The following is a 19924-nucleotide window of genomic DNA, read 5'->3' as shown; positions in this document are numbered from 1 at the left end:
TAAAAACCAGTAAACCAGCTGCCGAAAATATTCTTTAGGGTGACAAAGTACTGCAAGCCTGGGTCCTTGAATCCAGGCAGACTGTATTGAACTTGGCGAAAGAGGCTTTCTTCCCGCTCAGTCACTTAGAGGACCAGGTTCCGGACAAGTTATCAAGCATTGAATTCCTTATTGACTTCAAGACCACACTTCAATTCCATCGCGTGAAAGAGACGCGCGAAAACTGTCGCAAGCATTTAGGCCCCTTCACAGTGTTCTCATGACCGCTGTGCATAACCTATCGTCGTACCAGCCAAACTCATCCGAGCTCAGTGTTCTTAATTCGGACTTCAGTTTCAAGTTTGGGCCACAAAATTATGCAAAAAGATGGGTTTTCGCTGTACTAAATGCTATCATCTGGGTTGAGGCAGGAACCCGTCCTATAGCGCTCTTTCACGGTTGCGCTCACACCAAAATGTTTCTCTAATATGAAGAAAGGGAAAGCAAGCTATCAATGACATTCACTCAAATGAAAACTTGTCATCTTTCTGGAAGACAAGGGCAACGCGACGGTTCTTTTAAAGAGATAGGAGACGTTGTCAGTGCTTGCGGGTGAGGCGACGTACTGCTGTTCGAAGAAGAACCCCGTAATTCCTGAACTTCAGCACGAGTCTTGAAGCTGCTTCCAGAACCTCCACACTGCAAAACTAGACGTTCGTTCAGTTTTTGTGTACTGTAAAGTAGAGGTCATACAGAAGCCGTTTTTCTATAATTACGACACGGATGTCCTAATTTTACGCCATAATTATACACTTGCACCACTGGCTCAATTTATAGTTATGGACTTCTGGGATGCAAAGTATCAGAAATACAGAAGAAAAAAAACAAAAACTATGACAAAATAAAAAAAATACAGAACTGAAACGGCTAAAGAAATGAAGCAAGAAAGGAACACACAATGTGCAGCAATTCAACGTGAATGTTCGGCATCTATTGAAGCAAAACAAAAATTACCACAGCTTACAATAATTCGTGCAGGACTGCGTAACAACAGAGCTGGTAGGCACCTAGCTGGCACAGGCTTGGCTGGCCTTTTACCCCCTAACTTCTTGCACTTTGTTTCCTTATAGTATATTGCACATGGCTACGCTATATTCTATACGACTGTGTATTTCTTTCTCTTTTTCTGTCTCTACCTTTCTGGATCTCTCTGTTTAGGTGGTTGTTCTCTCACCCTTTTTTGTGTGTTAGCCTTTGCTTAAAATGTACTTCTGTCCCTTTTGCCTCTTCTCCTGCTGTATTCTATCTCTTCACCTTCCTCGCCTTTATATCAGTTCTCTTCGCCTTTTTGCCTTTTTGCCTTTTCTTTTGTGATGTAACTGTGCACGTCCCTCTCCAGAATATGACCACTAGCGCGGGTTCAGATTCATTGAGCCAGAAGGCCGCACTTGTCACCCTTTCGCATGAGCTACAGCGCTGCTGCACACGTGCGTTTGTTTGGGCAGTGAATTACACGTGGAGCATGGCAGGCACACAGTACTGCAATCGCAAATCCACAAGCCCTTATTCCTTTCGGCAACAGGACGGAAAGAGTATGATTCCCGCATCTGAAGGCGGCGGGAGAAGCAATCACGCCACAGGCGGCAATGCATGACCTGCTGCTAGCACGTCTACATGGGCTGTTCTAGATGACGCCCCTAAAAGAAAAAAAAACTACATGATATCCACGGAGTGCATGATGATGAGCGGGGCAAAGCGCTTGTCCGTCTGTTCGTTCGCGCTTCCATCCGTCAATGCGTCTGCCTGTGCGACCGTCGTCCGTGCGTTACTTCGTGCATCTGTTCGTGTGTGCCTCCGTGCGTCCGTCCATTTATCTATTCGTGCGTCTGCCCATGCATCTGTCAGTCCGTTCATCTAGTGAACACTCCAAGTACCGCCATCTTGCATCTTTTTATCATATATTCAGCATGTAGGAGTACCGCCATCCAGCGGACGTGCATATTCTAAAGACTAAATGAGAGGTGGCACTCGAGCGCTTCCTCACGGCTTGCGTTTCGTGTCTACTTCCCACCTTTCACCACCTCTAGTTTATCGCTATTTACTAGTTCACAATATTCATCGTACGGAGGCCCAGCCCTCGCTAAACCTGTTTAAAAAAATTATTGTCACAAACGTCAATAACATTCAACAGGACATTTTTCTTTTAGATATAGAATAACGATGATAACAAAAGAGACGTCTTTGCATGAACATGGATATTCAATGACATTGAAAGAACATGTACATTCACTAGGTTCACAAAAACACAGGCACAAAAAAAATATTTCAAGGTGAACAAGAGATAAAAATAAAACATGAATATGTACATTTTGCATATTTACTTGTGTTTGGAAAAAAGTGGTTAATGATTCAGAGTGCTAGGTACTCTGCTATAGGAGAGCATAAAGACGTCCCGTGGGCATCTTGCGGTGCCTCCTGAACTAGGTTCAGTTATCAGGAAGATAAATGTCATTGACCATAGAGGTTATGCCTAGCGAGTTTCACGTGGCAACCTCCTCTGGCCAGTTGGTGCTTAAAGTGTGTCCCTCTGATACTAGTTTTTTTTCAGTAAGCATTAAATTTTGGCCAAATGATATTGCTACATGCATGCATACGGAGATTCTAAGGGGCGACGCACGTGTGTGCCTGACAATGAAGACGAAGGGTGGTCTTCGCTCTCTCGCTGGTGAACTGGTCACGCCATTACCGCTGGTTTAAAATACATCTATTCCACAGCCTCGTAGATACGGCATCTCCTCTTTTCTGTAACATATTTGTTGGAGGTTCAACGTTCCCCGTGTTCACCACGAAGCTTCGCAGTGGCCGCACCGTTCTCTCTCCGGCCATGATTATTAACAACAACAACACATCAGCGTCTCAATTTGTAGCTCCAGCCACCACATACACGACGATGCTCCACCCCCGTGATCCCGGTACATTCTCCGCACAAACTGGGCTTGACGTTGACTACTGGCTCCATAGGTACGAGCGTGTTAGTTAGACACACCGATAGGACCCTACAATGATGCTCGCCAACATAATATTTTACTTGAACGGCACCCCACGTATTTGGTTCGACGCCCATGAGACCGAGCTCACCAGCTGGGATATCTTCAAGGAGTGACTACGCGACCTCTTTGGGGACCCGTGCGGTCACCAAATGGAAGCGCGAAAAGAACTTGTCACCCGTGCACAGTCGTCAACTGAGTCGTATGTCTCGTACATACAGGACGTGCTCGCGTTGTGCCGGAAAGTGGATGAGCAAATGACACGCAGTGACAAGGTAGGCCACATTCTCAAGGGCATCGCAGACGACGCCTTCAACTTGCTTGTGTACACCAACGTCACGACAGTAGATATGATTACTAAGGAATGCCGCATCGAAAGGGCCAAAAGCCGCCGTGTTCTGCCTCAGTTTACGCGGCTACCAAACACGGCTCTTAAGTCAACCTGCACCGATGTCGGTTCCGCAACACCCATGCAGGACAGTGTGACACGTATAGATAGGCAGGAGCTTGAGGCGCAAAGTCCGGCATCATTTCCTCCACATCCGCTCGACTATGGCGCCACACAAACACCTCCGGTGATCTCCGTTATCCAAGTCGTCGTGAGGCTGGAAATCGCAAAGCTCGGTATTCCTGTGGCCTGCTCTGCCTCACGACTCACCTCCAGACCAATGACATCAGATGCACCACGCCATGACTTACATTCTACTCCACGAGCCCGCAATCTAATGGTATGGAGAACTGCAGACAACAGACCAATCTGCTTCCGCTGCCACCAAATTGGCCATATCTCCCGCTACTGCCACAGCACATGGACGCCCTCAATATGGAGCCCATTTTCCTCTACTCGACCATACGAGGACTCCCGTCGGTATTCGCCCAGTGATGTGTGCCCTTCTTCCGACGTCCCTAACAGCTGCTCCGCCGCTCGTTCACCGTCACGTCAACGCCGCAGTTCTCCATCGCGGCAACCACGCCGCTATTTGTCGCCGGTCAACTATGGGTCCTCCCGGACGGCAAACTAGATCATGCAGCTCCGGGAAGTAGTGCTGCATCAATTTCGAGTGATCCAAATCTTCCGTTGACGCTCCCCACTGATACGGACTTGATCGAGGTGTATGTGGACGGTATTTCTTTGACGGCTTTAGTCGATACCGGAGCTCAAGTGTCTATAATGAGTGCTCATCTGTGTCGCCTGCTCAAAAAAGTTCTCACGCCTGCAGCAACTAAAGCCCTCCATGTCGCTGATGGTGGAACTGAGGCCATCACTGGAATGTGTACCGATCGTGTTAGTATTGCCGGCCGCCATGTTCCCGTTTCATTTACATTGCTTGAAAATCGCCCTCATGATCTCATCTTCGGCATCAACTTACTATCGACGCATTCTGCCGTCATCGATTGTTCAACCGGTACTCTCTGCCTAGAACTTCCTCTTTTCCCGGATTCTCACCCTGAACTCCCGAACAGCTTTTGCACCACTGACTAATTCCGGATACCACCTAAAGCTCTCACATTCGTTGAATTGGCAACACCCTCTCCCGCGCTTGACGGTGATCATATCGTGACGCCGATTCCTGATGTTCTCATGGCGCGCGACATTAATGTCCCACACTCCATGGTAACCATGGCCTCTAACCGAACATATTTACCTGTAATCAACTTTGGTTTCATGAAAAAGTGCTGCCTCAAGGAATATTGGTCGCCACGCTAAGACACTTATTTGAAGACCACGTCACCTGTTTTGCGGCAGACGTATGTCCTGATCACCCACGTCACTCGCAGGATACCACGTGCCTCGATGCAACCTCACGCTCCATGATCACCGCGGACCTCGAACCTGAGAAGTCAGCCGCACTCTGCTGCCTTCTGGCTTCATACCGTGACATATTCGACATAGACAGCCGTCCACTTGGCCAGACTTCACTCGTAAAGCACCGCATTAACACAGGTGATGCTCATCCGATTCATCGGCGACCATACCGGGTGTCTGCGACCGAACGTAAAGTAATCAGCAAGAAGTCAGCAAGATGCTAGACAAAGAAATTATTGAAGCCTCTTCGAGCCCTTGGGCGTTCCCTTTGTGCTCGTTAAAAAGAAAGATAGAATGTGGCGCCTCTGCGTGGATTACCGCCATGTGAATAGAATAACGAAAAAGGACGTTTACCCTTTACCCCGCATCGATGACGCTCTCGATTGTCTCCACGGCGCCCGATACTTTTCTTCAATAGACCTACGTTGCGGCTACTGGCAGATTGCTGTCGACGAAAAAGACCAAGAGAAGACTGTGTTTGTAACTCTAGACGGCCTATATCAGTTCAAGGTTATGCCGTTTGGGCTATGCAACGCCCCAGCCTCGTTCGAGCGCATAATGAACTCTCTGCTACAAGGATTCAAATGCTCAACATGTTTGTGTTATCTTGACGATGTCGTTGTATATTCTGCAACATTAGAGACCCACCTTCAGCGTTTGTCAGCTATTCTCGACATATTCCACACTGCAGGCTTTCAATTGATTACGTCGAAGTGCCACTTCTGGCGCCGGCAAATTACGGTGTTGGGCCACCCTATCGACGCATCTGGTGTACAGCCGGACCCGGAGAAAATTCGTGCAGTCACTAGTTTTCCTGTACCCTGGTCAGTCAAAGACGTCCGGAGTTTTGTACAACTTTGATCCTACTTTAGAAGGTTTGTGAAAGGTTTCGCAACCATCGCTCGACCCCTCACTGAACTTCTGAAGAAAGACGTCACGTTTAGGTGGGGCTGCTGCTTTTGTTTTCATTTAATCACGCTTCTGACGACTCCACCTATATTGGCTCACTTTGACCCAACCGCTCGAACAGAAGTCCGAACCCATGCTAGTGGTCACGAGATTGGAGCCGTCCTAGCTCAACGCCAACGGGGACACGACAGAGTTGTCGCCTCCTCACAGCTTCTGAGCGCAACTATTTCATTACAGAGCGTGTGTGTCTTGCTCTTGTTTCGGCAGTATCAAAGTTCCGCCCATATTTATATGGCACAAATTTCTTTGTAATAACTGAGCATCATGCGCTATGTTGGCTTACGTCGCTGAAGGATCCTACTGGCCAGATCGGGCGCTGGGCTCTGCGACTGAAAGAGTATACCTACACGGTGACGTATAAGTCCGGACGCCTACATCAGGACGCAGAGTGCCTGTTCGGCTACCCGGTTGCTGAGTCAAGCACTATGCCTGACACCGACACCGAACCTAGCATCTTTTCACTTTCGCAAAAGACAACCTTCGATGACGAGCAGCGCCACGATGCGTCCTTGCGTGCTATCATTGAGCGCCTCGAATCCCCATCTTCCAATCAGTCACATCGCTCATTCGTGCTACACGATGGTGTATTATACCGCCAAAGTTTTAAGCCGAATGGACTGGCCCTGCTGCTTTTCATTCCGAAACACCTTTGCTCGGGCGTACTAAATGAACTTCCTGACCTTCCGATCATCGGTCACCTTGGTGTGTAACGCAGTTACGGCCGAATTTGCCGACGCTTCTTCTGGCTAGGGCTTGCACGCTCAGTCAGAAGATACGTTGCGGCTTGCGAGGAATGTCAGCGCAGCAAAACGCCATCGACACTTCCCGCCGAACGCCTTCAACCACTTGACATTGCGTCAGAACCGTTCTTCCGCGTTGGCTTGGACCTATTTGGCCCTTTCCTCTTGTCTTCCTCGAGTAACAAGTGCATAGCTAAGGCCACCGACTACGCCACGCGTTATGCCATCACACGAGCTCTTCCAACAAGCTGCGCAACAGGCGTAGCGGACTTCCTCCTCAAGGACGTGATTTTTCAACACGGAGCCCCACGGCTGCTGCTTACAGACCGTGGCCAGAACTTTTTGTCGAAGGTCATAGCCTACATCTTGCAGTCTTGTCAAACGAGACACAAGCTGACCACGTCATACCATCCGCAAACCAACGGACTCACGGAGCGTCTAAATTGAACTGTTACAGACATGCTTGCTTAATATGTTTCTACCAACCACACCGACTGGGATCTTGTGTTGCTGTACGTCACATTTGCCTATAATTCTTCGCGCCGTCTGTCAGTTACTCTCCATTTTTTCTGCTGTTTGCCCGAGAACCAACATTGCCTATGGACACCGTCATATCGTCCCCTGCAGTACCGACCAGTGAATATGCCATGGACGCTATCACTCGGGCCACTCACGCACGCGAAATCACTCGTAATCGCCTTCTGATCTCTCAAGATAAGCAACGGCATTTGTATGACCAACGACACCACGACGTACACATTCCGTCCGGTTCTTTGGCCCTGCTCTGGTCTCCCGCCCGTCGAGTTGGCTTGTCAGAAAAACTGCTTACTCCCTACACAGGTCCACACCAAGTCCTTCGTATCGTTACTCCTGTGACATATGAAATAGGTCCTGTCGCCCCGTCGCCTTCATGTGCCCAGCAGGCTACCAATGTTGTACATTTTGCGCGCTTGAAGTCCTACCACTCTCCTAGTGACGTTGACATTTAGATGCGCCGTGACGGCGCTTCTGCCGCCAGGGATTATGCTACATGCATGCATACTGAGATTCCTGGGGGCTACGCGCGTGCGTGCCTGACGACGAAGACGAGGGGTGGTTTCCGCTCGCTCGCTGGTGAACTGGTCACGCCAGTACCGCTGGTTTAACATACATCTATTGCACAGCCTCTTCGATACGCCGTCTCTTTTCCGTAGCAATATTAAAGATTAAGTCACCAATACTAGTCTCTATAAGTTGTTTCATCAGAAACAATTGTCTTTTTATTTATGACTAACTTCGCCGTGCCGCTCCTCTAGTGCGGCCGTTGAAGATTTCTATCTACTACCACTATGACGTCTGCATACATCGCAGACGTACGACCCACGGCATAGGGAGCTTCGCACCCCAAAATATCCACGCATCTCCAGGAGGTAAATAATTACGAGTGAACGATGCTACTTACCCGAAGATAGTTCTGAAAGGCAAGGGTTCTAGCGTTTCTTCTTAACAAATGCACGAGATTTATAATCGAAGCTGCAGCATTCGCTCGAGGCAGCCGCATTGGCAATCCGTCTTTAGGTTTATCTGAAAAATAATTGGCACATTTAAATACGTCACGTTAGCGTGCGGGGTCAGCCCGCGGTTTTTTGCAGTTTCTTTTGGCCTTTTGGTTTTGTGTGGTGTTTTTTCTTGCTTAAGCAAGTGATTTTATATTCTTTTTGTAACATACGTATGTGTGTCTTAGAAGTGAAAAATCAGTTGAAAGTCTGCGCTCGTTCTCGTCTTTTGTGTTTGTTGTCTGAAATTTTCGAGCTCAGAAGTTTAATATTTAATTACCAATTAGACCGATCCCACACTTTACCCCTAAAGTAAGTCGCCGACTAGTGTAAACGGTTCATGCTTGGGGTTGTTTTATATTCTTCTGCCATAACTATAACAGATAACAAAATATATTTGATCCTGTTTGTGTCTTCTTTATGTTACCTTAGCGGGGTCCCATACGTTGTAAACTGAGTGCCATATAATCAAATGCAACTACATAAAGAGTCGATGTCAAAGCAAGATCCCAATGTCCATGTCTGTGTCGAAGACAGCGAGGTTTATAAATTGTTTGCGTTTGAAAGCTTTTTGTAATATTCTGTCAGAATTCATTGAGGTAGAACAATTGTTAAGCATTTCTTTTGGATCTGACATATCCTTCGACTATACCATACTTTACCCGAGCCCCCTCATTTTGTAGCCGTCACAATGGAAACCAGACAAAAATCATCCTTAAGTAGCTTCATCTCCCTAAAAACTTTGATGATCCCTCTGTCATAGCGGTCGGTATCTCTCTAAATTGCAATGTGCCTTCACAAGAATTAGTAAGTGCTCATTGGTCTCTGTTCTGAATCAAGGGCAAAAAATTAACGCAATAGCAATAAATTGTAATGTTACTCAAAGAAACAAGCGCTGCTCAAGCAGGAGGAATGCATGATGAAAGTGAGCCCAGCATAAGTGCTAATAAATACAACAGCTCTACACTTAGATCTAACACTGCTCAAACACAAAGGAAGACGCACGAAACTAACGCACAATAAACACAAAACGAGCGAAAGCTGGCAACGTTTTTATTCGCGAGAGTTACAGTTTTCACTACAAGCTTGTATCTTCTGTGGCTCCTTTCGCAAAAGCAGCCGCGGCAATAATGGCCTTCGAGCTTTGTGTGTCTCCAACGCGAAATCGCAGCGAGAGCTCACCGCTAGTATTTCGAAGCAGCTCACCGCTAGCATTTTGATGAACGTGCAGTTTTTGCCTCAGTCGTTTGGCGCTGCGAATCACGGCGCCGCAAGTAGAACTCCTGGTGATGGGACATTTTCATCTCGTCTTGCTTTTTTTAGCCGTCTTTATTTTGAATTTTACAACGTCGTATACGCGACAGAATGAGTAAGCGTAGCTGTGGTAGACACCTGCATAAAAGAATTTCGTCTTTGATGTTCCTTTGCGACAATTCACTGTACACTCATACTCAGCGACCACTGTTCTTTACCGCTCAAGAAAGGGCGCGTTCCTTTTGCGTCGGCCATAGCGTAGCACGACTACGCGCGAATATACTGCACCACTATTGGGCCAAGCACTTGAAAGCTTCATCGTAATGTGAGTTCTTGCTTCTGACACAAGGTGAGGGAACGTGAAATGATTGAGCCAGTGTTCGTGAACAAAAAACACGTGTTTACTTTACGCTTGTACAGAGAGTCTTTTCCGTTCATGCACGGAACATAACGCGGGTATCTGTGTGGCCCCAGCGTCGGAATACGGTCCGGATGTAGAAGGCTAACATGCCTCTCCTTTCTGCGCACCATGGACCAGTATATATTACAGAACAATGAATAGGCATGTGCGCGGCAGAACTAGGATACTAACCAGCCAATGGCAAAGGGCCACTCTAAATCTACACTTACTATACCAAACAACGCTATGCTGTGTTGTACTAGCGTGTTTGAGAGCCGAGTGGTCATAATATTTGCTTTTGGATCATAGAAATACCTTGGGCTAACGCGGGATAATAATGAATAAATATGAGACACAGGGCAAACATCGACTGTAGTAGTTCTGCAGAGGAAAACAAAATGCCGATATAGATCAGCGCCTTACTGCACCCTTTTTTTTGTATACGGAGCCCCACTAGCAAAAGCGAAAATTTCGGCTTTAATCAGCTCAATGTACACTAGGTTTGATGCCCATCCAACCCTTCCACACAAAGCATTACTTCACGAAAACAGATTACGGGCCACATCAATATTAAGAAAACTGAGCATGGTCTTTAGGCAGCTTTATTTTTATTTTATGCTCTGAGATATACCTGTTAGAAGGTAGCAAAAAACTGTGGTCGAGTATTGCATGAGTGCACTGTCAGGTTATTACGGATTTGGTGTAATCCTACAGTGGTGTATGCTATCGTAGTCTAGTATACCGTCTGTCGTGTGCTGCGCCATCAGGCGAATTATCCTTAGAGTAGAGGAAACCTTTTTTTCTTCCGTATCGAAGAGCAAGCTGAAAGGCACACAAGCAGAGTTGGCAACTGTACGTCAGGCATACCTAATGAAACGTGACCCTGCTAACCCTCTCTTGTTTCGTTGTGAGCTGGCATTACTTGTGAGTAACGCTGGTACATTTTAGAGTACGACACCTTTTATGTTGATAACGCTCACCGCAATCTGCGTGTTATCAATGACATCCAAATGAAACTGCTGGTATACGCCCCAAATGAGCCAAACGACTCTACTGGTCTAGACCAGCTGCATTTCAACTGATGCACTTTCAAGTAATATAGTCATTTGAAGAGAGACTACGGTCATCTGTACATAAAGTACGCGCTTGTGGAAGTGGCAACTTCACGCTCCGCTTGAGTACTGTCGCTGTCACGCACGAATGAATAGGTTGGCTAAAAAGTTTTGTTTCTCGGGCGAGTAAGTTATCAACGAACTTAGTTTTTGTTAGCGCGGCACATACGGAAATGAAAAATGAAAAAGGAAAAACGACAGAGACATCTATAAAGGTAGCGCCTGCCTTTCTAGACGTCTCTGTCGTCTTTCCCTTTCATTTTTCATTTCAACATGTGCCACCCTAACACGAGATACGTTCAAGGTTGGCTGAGCTCTTAAGGAAAGTCAGCTTTCTACTGTATGAGCCTTTTTACTAAGCATGAGGGGTATAAACACAGGCATCTAAGTACGAGCACTACAGATATAGGTGTGCAAATGTTGTACTTGGGTTAAAGTATACAAGTACATCCACGCTCTCAAAAACCCTGTGATTTCACCCTACCGGTGACACGGGCTGTTATATCGGTGCCTTTTCTATGAGAGTATGTCATTCTTGCTTTTGTGAACCATGGCTCGTTAGGCACATTTTCTTAGGAATTTGTCAAAACTAAGTCAATTTATAGAGAAAATTTCTGCTCACAATTTGTTTATACATTACCCGTGCCATTATCCCCAAGGCAAGGACCATGTGCTTTTTTTATATAAATTGTTGTGAATTTGTGGAGGGTGTATAACAGAAGCTTACTCACGATGCACTGTGTGTGTGGCTTGTAAGCAAAGAGAAGTAACGTGTGTACAGTACACGCAGTTTGAAATAGGTAAAATCTGGGCTAGGTAACAAACGCAATTTTATTTCGCTCATTTACTCTTCGGGTGCCTCGGCGTAATATCAACTTCAACTCGTAGAGAGCAGCAAACATTCTCCCATAGATCTATAGTCGTGGCAATATGGTGTGTTTATTTTGAGCAATTGTACGTACATGTTAATGTAAATGAATCATGTCGCGTTTCAATCCGTGAGTATTTTGCACATGTCAAGTCACGTTTTGTTTACTTTACAGATTGAAGAAACTACAAGGATGGAATCATATCTAAAGCTGAAGTTTACAGAACCACCACTACATAAACAAACTGCTTTTCAGAAAGCTGCTGCGATGTACAAAGCCTGTGTGTCTTTCGCCTCGTCATACGAATTAGAGGTAACAGGAAATCACAGCTGATTTGTAGTGGAATTGCTTTCTTATAGAAGTCCGCATTTAGGCATGTCGTAGATACTACCGATTTCGAAAGGTATTGCGCGCTTCAGTCAATACCTTTCGACAAAATCGGTTATGTAATGTAACTTATGCGCCAACCTTTACTAGCGCTTGGCATTGCTCATACGAAGCAGCCCATGTTTTCAATTTTTAAACCAAAGTAAGCCATGCAAGGTGCACACGTAGTGACACGCCATCAATTAGGCGTACGGGTCAAAACTTGTGTGGTTGCATCTGAGAGACTTTTTCTAAATATGAAAATACAACTGCAATCTAACGGCAAGGACAAAGTAAATGATGTGATAGCAAGATCATGAAGTGTCACTTTAAGAACGGCTAGGAGCTAAACACTTAGAACAAGTTTGCATATGCAAAAAGAGCACACACAAAAAAGCGGCAATCCCACGTTTCACGAAAATGATTGTCAATGCGAAGCATTCCGATAAAAGGTGTCTGTGGTGTAATATAATTGAGCAAAATGTTACAAAACGACAATAAGAAATATATGGAGAGTGAACCGAAAAGTTCGCAGACCATGTCAGAGAGTGTCTAGAAGCCTATTCTCGACAGTTCCCTTCTCAAAGCCGCGAGTGAGAGCAGTGCTGCCGCCAAGGTGCATCCATCCCTTAATCAGAGCCCGGGAAATTTTTAAACATGGACGAATATAATCCACTCTTTTTTCTTTCTAATGTGGGGAGCTTTTCGGAAGCCACCACTACAAACTCCTGCTTGAACTCGTTACAACAGCAGAGTTTATGTCACAAACTTATCACGGGAGTGCCTGCATCGAATAGAATTGCGAGAGTCAGGAGATGGGCGTGGCCTCAAACAACAATCACATGATAACCCAAAAGATAAAAGACTGAAAATCAAATGCGAAAACGAAACCACCAATCACTGACACCAAAAAATCCCTAAACAGAACAAGTCTGCAAACCAGTCTACATTCATCCTTAGTCCTTGACACTGCTTCTAACTCAACATGGCGTCACCACATTCGAACGACCTTACGGTTCACGTCGGCTTCTCTCTGATGCCGTGTCGAGGTTAGTCACCTACATTGTTCGCTGTCTCCTCAAACTTTTCGCTGCATGACGATAGTTATAGCACGAGAACAAAACGATGACACAGAGACAAGAAGGAGACGAAAGACACGAGCGTGGTCGACCGAGAGAGGTCCGCACCCGATCTTCTTTAGATGGTGCGCTCTGTTGCTGGCAGCGCTTCACCAGAGGATTCGGACAGATGAATTTCAGAAGGCGTCGAAGTGCTCCTACAGGGTAAGCCTACCAGCAACAGCCTTCCGGTGCGGAAGACGACCAATTTTCTGAGAGCCAATGAACTTTGTATTGTGCTGTCAGATAAGGAGGGTGGTTTCACCGTTCTTCCTAATTGCTTGTAACTAGAAAAGGCGGTCACAGCTATCGGCTTTGTTTTCAAATGTTGTACCGACATTCGTCTAAATAAAGTGAAAACGCAAGCCAAGGAAATGTGTCGTAAACTAGAGTTAAAACAGTTAGCACAGCATATTAGCAAAAGTGACAAAAATGGGCTCAGCATGTTTTTTTTTCTGCCGAAACACATAAGGTTGGCATGGCCTTCCGTGTCATTGTGGCAGAACGTGGTACGTGGCAAAAGCAACTCGGCTTGTTTATTCAGACCCATCTAAAGTGTCTAAAGATTGTTGACCCATTTTTGATCAAAAACTCGCAGGCGCTGACAGAATTTTTCAAACAGTCAAATTAATCTAAACTTTTCGGTATTTCAATTAGCATAAATCACCTATACTACTTCATGCCTCACGATGACGTATTAGAGTGTATAGGAGAAAATATAGATATCTTCGGAGAATTGAACTTCCAATCAAAAACTGGCATCAGCGCGCGAGATTTTCTTGACCGGGTTTCGCTATACTTTACCTCTACTTTCGTTCAATGGAATGATTCCATTTATCTGCAGAAAAAGGGTGTTTAAATCGGCTCACGCATAGCACCTCTACTCAGTGATCTTCTATTGGCAAAAATGGGCAAAAAACTACAGAAAAGGTTAGAAGGCTCGCATGTCGTCGAAGTATTCAGATGCATGGATGATTTCATAGTTCCTGTAAATTGTAACCCTTCTATGTTCCACTCGATTGTGACTCAACCGATAGGTGTGTTTGAAGATTGTTTAAAGCCTCTTGTGTAGACACATGAAATGCCCGAGAATGACAGGTTAAGCGTTTGGAATTCAAGACAGTTTTTGGCTCACAGCACATCTGTTGGTGTTATGAACCACGTGCGTAGATACCTTTACCTTCTTTTTCTTTCGCTCACAGCAAGTTAGTTAAGCGAGGCGTAGCACGAACCTGTCTTGAGAATGCCGTAAATAGGTCATGCACCCACAATATCTCTGGGATCTTCAAAGCTCAAGTTTCCCGGCTTAAGGCTTCGGGTTTCCCCGAGGAGTTTATCGCTTCCGTTGCTGAGATTATCCTGCGGACTAATAAGGCAGAGCAGAGGCAGTGACAGAATCCAAGCAGCACGGATACAGAGCGTGAAAGGATAGCCGTGATTCCATACAAACACCAGATATCACAAATGCTCAAGGAAATCAGAAAACGAGTTCGAGTTCGTGTCCTGTTCTCGGTACCGTTCAAATTACTCAGCCTCACCAAATCTACAAACCCCCTGAAAACGCAGTCATCAATGGAATGCACTGTTCAACATAGAAACAAGTATGCGGCATGCTCCCGGGAAGTTGTCTATAGGACCCCCTCTTCATGCGGTGCTTGCTAGGTCGGAACGACGGGAAAGTGTCTCAACGATCGACTGAGAGAACACAATAATGTTAGAAACAGGAAAGATGGTGTTCTTGCTCAACACTGCACTGAGTGCAACTGTGTGCCCCTTTTCAAGGACACAGCGACGCTGTACAAGCACAAAGATGAGCGCACCCGAGTCATTGTCGAGGCCGCGTAAATGGCACCCGAACCGGTGTCTTGCATTAGCAAGCCCTCCGTGAAAAGGAACTAAGGTTCCTAGAAGGTTTCGGTACGCACAAGTATATTATATTTACCTTTCTGTTTCGTTTTCTTATAGACTTTTCTTTGCCTTTTCTGTGCTTTTGTTTTTGTCTTTGTCTTACTCATGTTTTGCTCTTTGGGCTATATGGTTCTTGTCACTTAGTTACTGTCTCCTCTATATATTTTCGCGCTCTACGCAATAAACTCAGTTGGAAGTTAAAAAAAGCGCCCATGTCCTTCGTGTCCTCCTTGTCTCAGTGTCGTCGTTTTGTTCTCGCGCGATAACTACCGTCATGCGAAATCAACTAGCCCTAGCTGCCACATTTCACTGCCGCCGTCGGTCAGTCCCACCGCACGAGCCACTTGTCGTCTTCACCGGCGTCCCGGACTCTGTTGTCTTCCTCGCCCTTGCTAGGCTAGGCTTAGTCTCATCATGGACTCTCCTGATGACAAATCCCGTGTGCTGACAGGTGTGGACAGTGGCCGTCCTTCCGTGAAGTGGGTGAGCTGCAAGTCGACCAGGAACTGCTGGGCAATGTTGCGGAGAGTCCGGGCAGCCCCACTCAGAACCTCCGAGGTCCACTGTCACTTTCAGGTCTTTCAGTTCCGGGTGGTCATGCTGTTCCCATCGCGGTAGTGACGCTGATTTCGCACGACCTTTCTGCTTTGCTACTACACAGTCCTAACGCATTCTGTGAAAATTTTCTTCTAGACTCGGGTCGCGTGCCACGAGCCTTTCTCCGACCAATCTCTTGTGTCTTCGTGGCTGGTGTGCTTGCACTAGGGTGACTCTCTTCTCCTCGTGCACCGTCGCCACGCCTCATCGTTCAGCACGTATCTCGCGCCCCTCTTTTACTCCTCACAACGGCCTCTCTTTTAAAGAGTATTCTTTTTCTGTAATAAAAAACTGCTCTTTTCCTTCTCCGGGATACATAGTTCTATTTTCTTGCTGTGGACCTCACTTGCTCAAACTCGTGCACAGGCTGGTATGTCACTTTTCATTGTTGCACGCTTGTCGCACAACCACAACATCATACAATTAACCAATACATTGCACCAACTTTATACAAATACACGTTCGCTTTTGCCGTGCTTCAATGTCTAACAAACGTTAGTTCATAATTTTATACACTGTTTCGCAACGTTATGCACACACTTCACAGACAAGGTGCGCCATCGTGGTGGTCTAGTGGTTAAGGTACTTGGCTGCTGACCGGCAGGTCGCGGGATCGAATCCCGGCTGCAGCGGCTGCGTTTACAATAGAGACCGAAATATTGTAGACCCATGTGCTCAGAATAGGGCGCAGGTTAAAGAACTCCAGATGGTCTAAATTTCCGGAGCCCTCCCCCACAGCATCTTTGATAATCGTATGATGGTTTTGGGACGTTAAACCCCACATATCAATCATCACAGACAAAGTTTTCCACAATACCTTTTTACCAAGGGATTTGCGTCTTTGTGCACTCCAGGTCAGAATGCCTCTTCAGTTTGTTCTCTGCTTAGGCTCTTTGAATCTCTATACCCTTTGCCATAGGATTCTTCTAAATAATTTGCCTATATCGTGTTGACACCATCACTTGTGTAATCAGATACCTATTTTTCCAAAACTTCCTGAATACAAACACCCTAATTGATTCATAGAATACTTCATATCTGAATCCTTGTCTCCTTGGCTTGCCTGCAATTCTGTTTAATGCGTATTTTGGGGTTGTATTCCTTCTCTATTCTTTTGCAAGCTCCTCTGAGAATACACCTAAACGGTCAAATATTGGCATATTTTCTTTTGTGTGCCTTGCACTTCCCTTATTCTCCTTATCCTCCAAGTTACCTGGACTATTCTTTGGCTTTGCTTTTTTTTTTCTTTTGTATCCTGTTGTACTCTCGTGGCACTAGAATCTTTTCGCACTGGGTCATCAACACTTCTTACTCCTGTCCCTATTTACTAACATTATTCTGGCCTCTGGCAGCCTCCTATTAGATCCATGTACAAACATCACAGTTCCATGTTTTCCTTTTAAGTATCTCTAGTTAACTAGGCTTGCCCCGCCACGGTGGCCTAGTGGCTAAGATACTCGGCTGCTGACCCGCAGGTCGCGGGATCAAATCCCGGCTGTGGCGGCTGCATTTCCGATGGAGGCGGAAATGTTGTAGGCCCGTGTGCTCAGATTTGGGTGCACTTTAAAGAACCCCAGGTGGTCAAAATTTCCGGAGCCCTCCACTACGGCGTCTCATAATCAAACGGTGGTTTTGGGACGTTAAACCCCACAAATCAATCAATTAACTAGGCTTTTATTGACTATTGCAGTATCGGCTCCGAACTCTCTCAACATCGACACTCACTCACCATTCACTTTTTCTTCCACTACTGGCATTTCACAACGTATGCCTGTTTCTGGACTCAACACTATGCTGACCATCTCTGGCTTTCCTTCTGTCCTTATTGCATATGTGCTCTCTTCATCTGATCGCTACCTACATTCACAAGTCTTGTCCTTCTTTTTTCGCGTAGTTCGCAAACCGCAGCTGTTTTCATCTACTGCTGATTCTTCAGCAATCTGTTAGACAAGCAACATCACTGTGGTGCTTTGCCTTATTCCTTAGTGCCACATTCATTTGCTTTCCGTTCTCAGAGTTGTCGCTTCTCCCTTTCTCAAGATTCCTTAACCCTTGAGCCTCCATGAATTTGTCGGCCTGCCTTGCCATTTCCTCTATCATGCCCACTTTTCTGTCCTTCAATAATATGGCCAACTTTCTACTGCAACAGTTGAGGAATTGCTCTCCCACCACCTTGTCGAGCTGCTTTCCTAGGTTTTTCCGAGTGCGATCGCTCCATTCATCTGTCAAAGTAGTCGGATAATCGGCTAACAAACTGTTTTTCTCTCTCAGAATTCTCGGGCTTGAACGTTCGGAATTTCTCACGAAAAGCTTCAGCTGTTAGCCGCAATCTTTGTATTAAAGTTTTCTTTACCAGTTTACGGTTCAATGGTACTTCTGCTGGTATGCGTCCGAATACGCTCAATGCCTCTCGTATGAGACAAAGACTGAAGGCCCACTTGTTCTTTTCGCAGCCTGGTCCGATCCCGACCCACTCAAAATGATGCAGGTAAGGATCGAGATCGTTCCTTCGCTCAGCAAAAGGAGCCATGAACTTACGAAGTGAAATCTGTTTTTGTCTGGGAGTATGCAAGCTCGCCGACGCCGAAGAGGATGCACTAAGCACACTTGCATCAGCTCGCGATTCCTCAATCATTTGTGTCAACCCAGCTTCAACTCTAGAAATGATTTTTTTATTTTCTTCTCCATGAGTGCTTGTTCACGCCTTTCGCGCGCTCGCTCACGCTCTCTTTGCTGTTGTTGCTGAGTGTTCTTAAAACACTCTATCGTCTCCTTTTTTTCATGCCCAAGCCTTTGGCCATGGCCGTTAACTTCTCATAATCCATCTTTGAAATCCCCAACGATAACTTTACTGGACCACACAAGGGGAAATACTTGGCAGAGGCTTGCCAACCATCCTCAAAAAGTAATATACAGCTAACGCCGCTGTAATAGAAGCACGCCGTCATAGCCTTTACTTTGCTATAAATGTAAAAGTGTTATGCTGAAGCTGCAGATAACCGCTTTGCGCAAAAGCAATGAACTTAAGATGTTCTGTGTGGCCTTAAAATTCAGATTTCAATGAATAACAAACAGAACTTTCTGTTACCAGCGTGGCCCTGCATTTGACAGTAGATGGTGCACCGCTAAGCGGCACGGACAAGCGGTCTGGCGCGCGCTTGCACGGTCCGCAAGCTTTTGTCGTCGACTGTACAAAAGCTGGACGCACTGACATCATTTGAACTGTCACGTGCGTTTTGTATGCCCAATTCGTTGCAGTTGCATAATGGCATTAAAAGCCAACATGGGTTTTACCAACATCAGAACCGGTAAGCTGATAGGTAGTTTAACGCTTGGCAGCGCAAATTCGAAGAGAAGGAAAAAGAAGTAAAAATAAAAGGACAGCGTTACTCGCAACCAAGCTTTAATCAGAAGTTTCCCTAAATATATACGCAGCCAAGTTGCGCAGATGGGAGCATTACGTATCACAATCTATAACACCAATCAGAATCGGCAGAGCAACATATACTCGTTATCGTAACAAAGTTTCCAAGAACAGTTTTTTTCTTAGTGCGCAAAACAATTGAAGTGTCAACAAAACAATTGCCTTCTTTCTCTTTGATGTCATGAGCGTCCATTAGTTTCCTCGCCAGCGCATGCCCACTTCTGCCCAGAATTCAAATGCTAGACAGCACTGGCTCACATGCAGAGTTTTTGCAATTTAAAGTCACATGAAACGTCTATTTATTTTCAACGGATTGCTCGTGTCCTAGTGCTCGATCCTTGACACAACGACTGGTCTGTCCAAAACAAACTTTTCAGCAAGTGAGCGGGATTTGGTACACAACGCCCACAGTGCATGTGACGTAGGGTCGCAGGTGCTTTTTTTCCTTATGAAGATTTTTAGCGCCCTGTCCTGTGTTTCTGTGTGATTTACTGTCCTCGTCAAGTTTGCTACCAAGCTTCAAGATTATAAGCTGCCTAGCCCAGCAATGCATTCTTTTAGGCTATGATAGGTAGTGCTTGTGATTCTGAGTATGTAGGCCTGAACAGGGCACGCTAACTTCTGTGGACAGCGCTTGACTACAATATCGATATCATGTGATGACAGTGTTATTAGGGTACAGACGTAATGTTTCTAAAAACACTAACTACAATGCACGTTTAACAAACACTATTGCTGCACTTGGTCTTTCACGAAAGCAATCCCAAAACCAGGCGTGGTACGTTTGTAGAGTACTTGT

General features: G+C 45.8%; 1 protein-coding gene across 1 annotated transcript in view; it reads left to right on the top strand.

The window, feature by feature from the left end:
* Nucleotides 1-19924, top strand: part of LOC142803357 (neprilysin-1-like) — a 111653-nt gene that overhangs the window by 20183 nt on the left and 71546 nt on the right. The window contains exon 4 of the mRNA XM_075888471.1: nt 11887-12024. Coding sequence (XP_075744586.1) covers nt 11887-12024 — 138 coding nt within the window. The remainder of the gene's footprint in view (nt 1-11886; nt 12025-19924) is intronic.

The sequence above is a fragment of the Rhipicephalus microplus genome, chromosome 3, assembly GCF_043290135.1.
Source record: "Rhipicephalus microplus isolate Deutch F79 chromosome 3, USDA_Rmic, whole genome shotgun sequence".
Classification (NCBI taxonomy): domain Eukaryota; kingdom Metazoa; phylum Arthropoda; class Arachnida; order Ixodida; family Ixodidae; genus Rhipicephalus; species Rhipicephalus microplus.
This window is presented reverse-complemented; position numbering and strand designations above follow the sequence as displayed.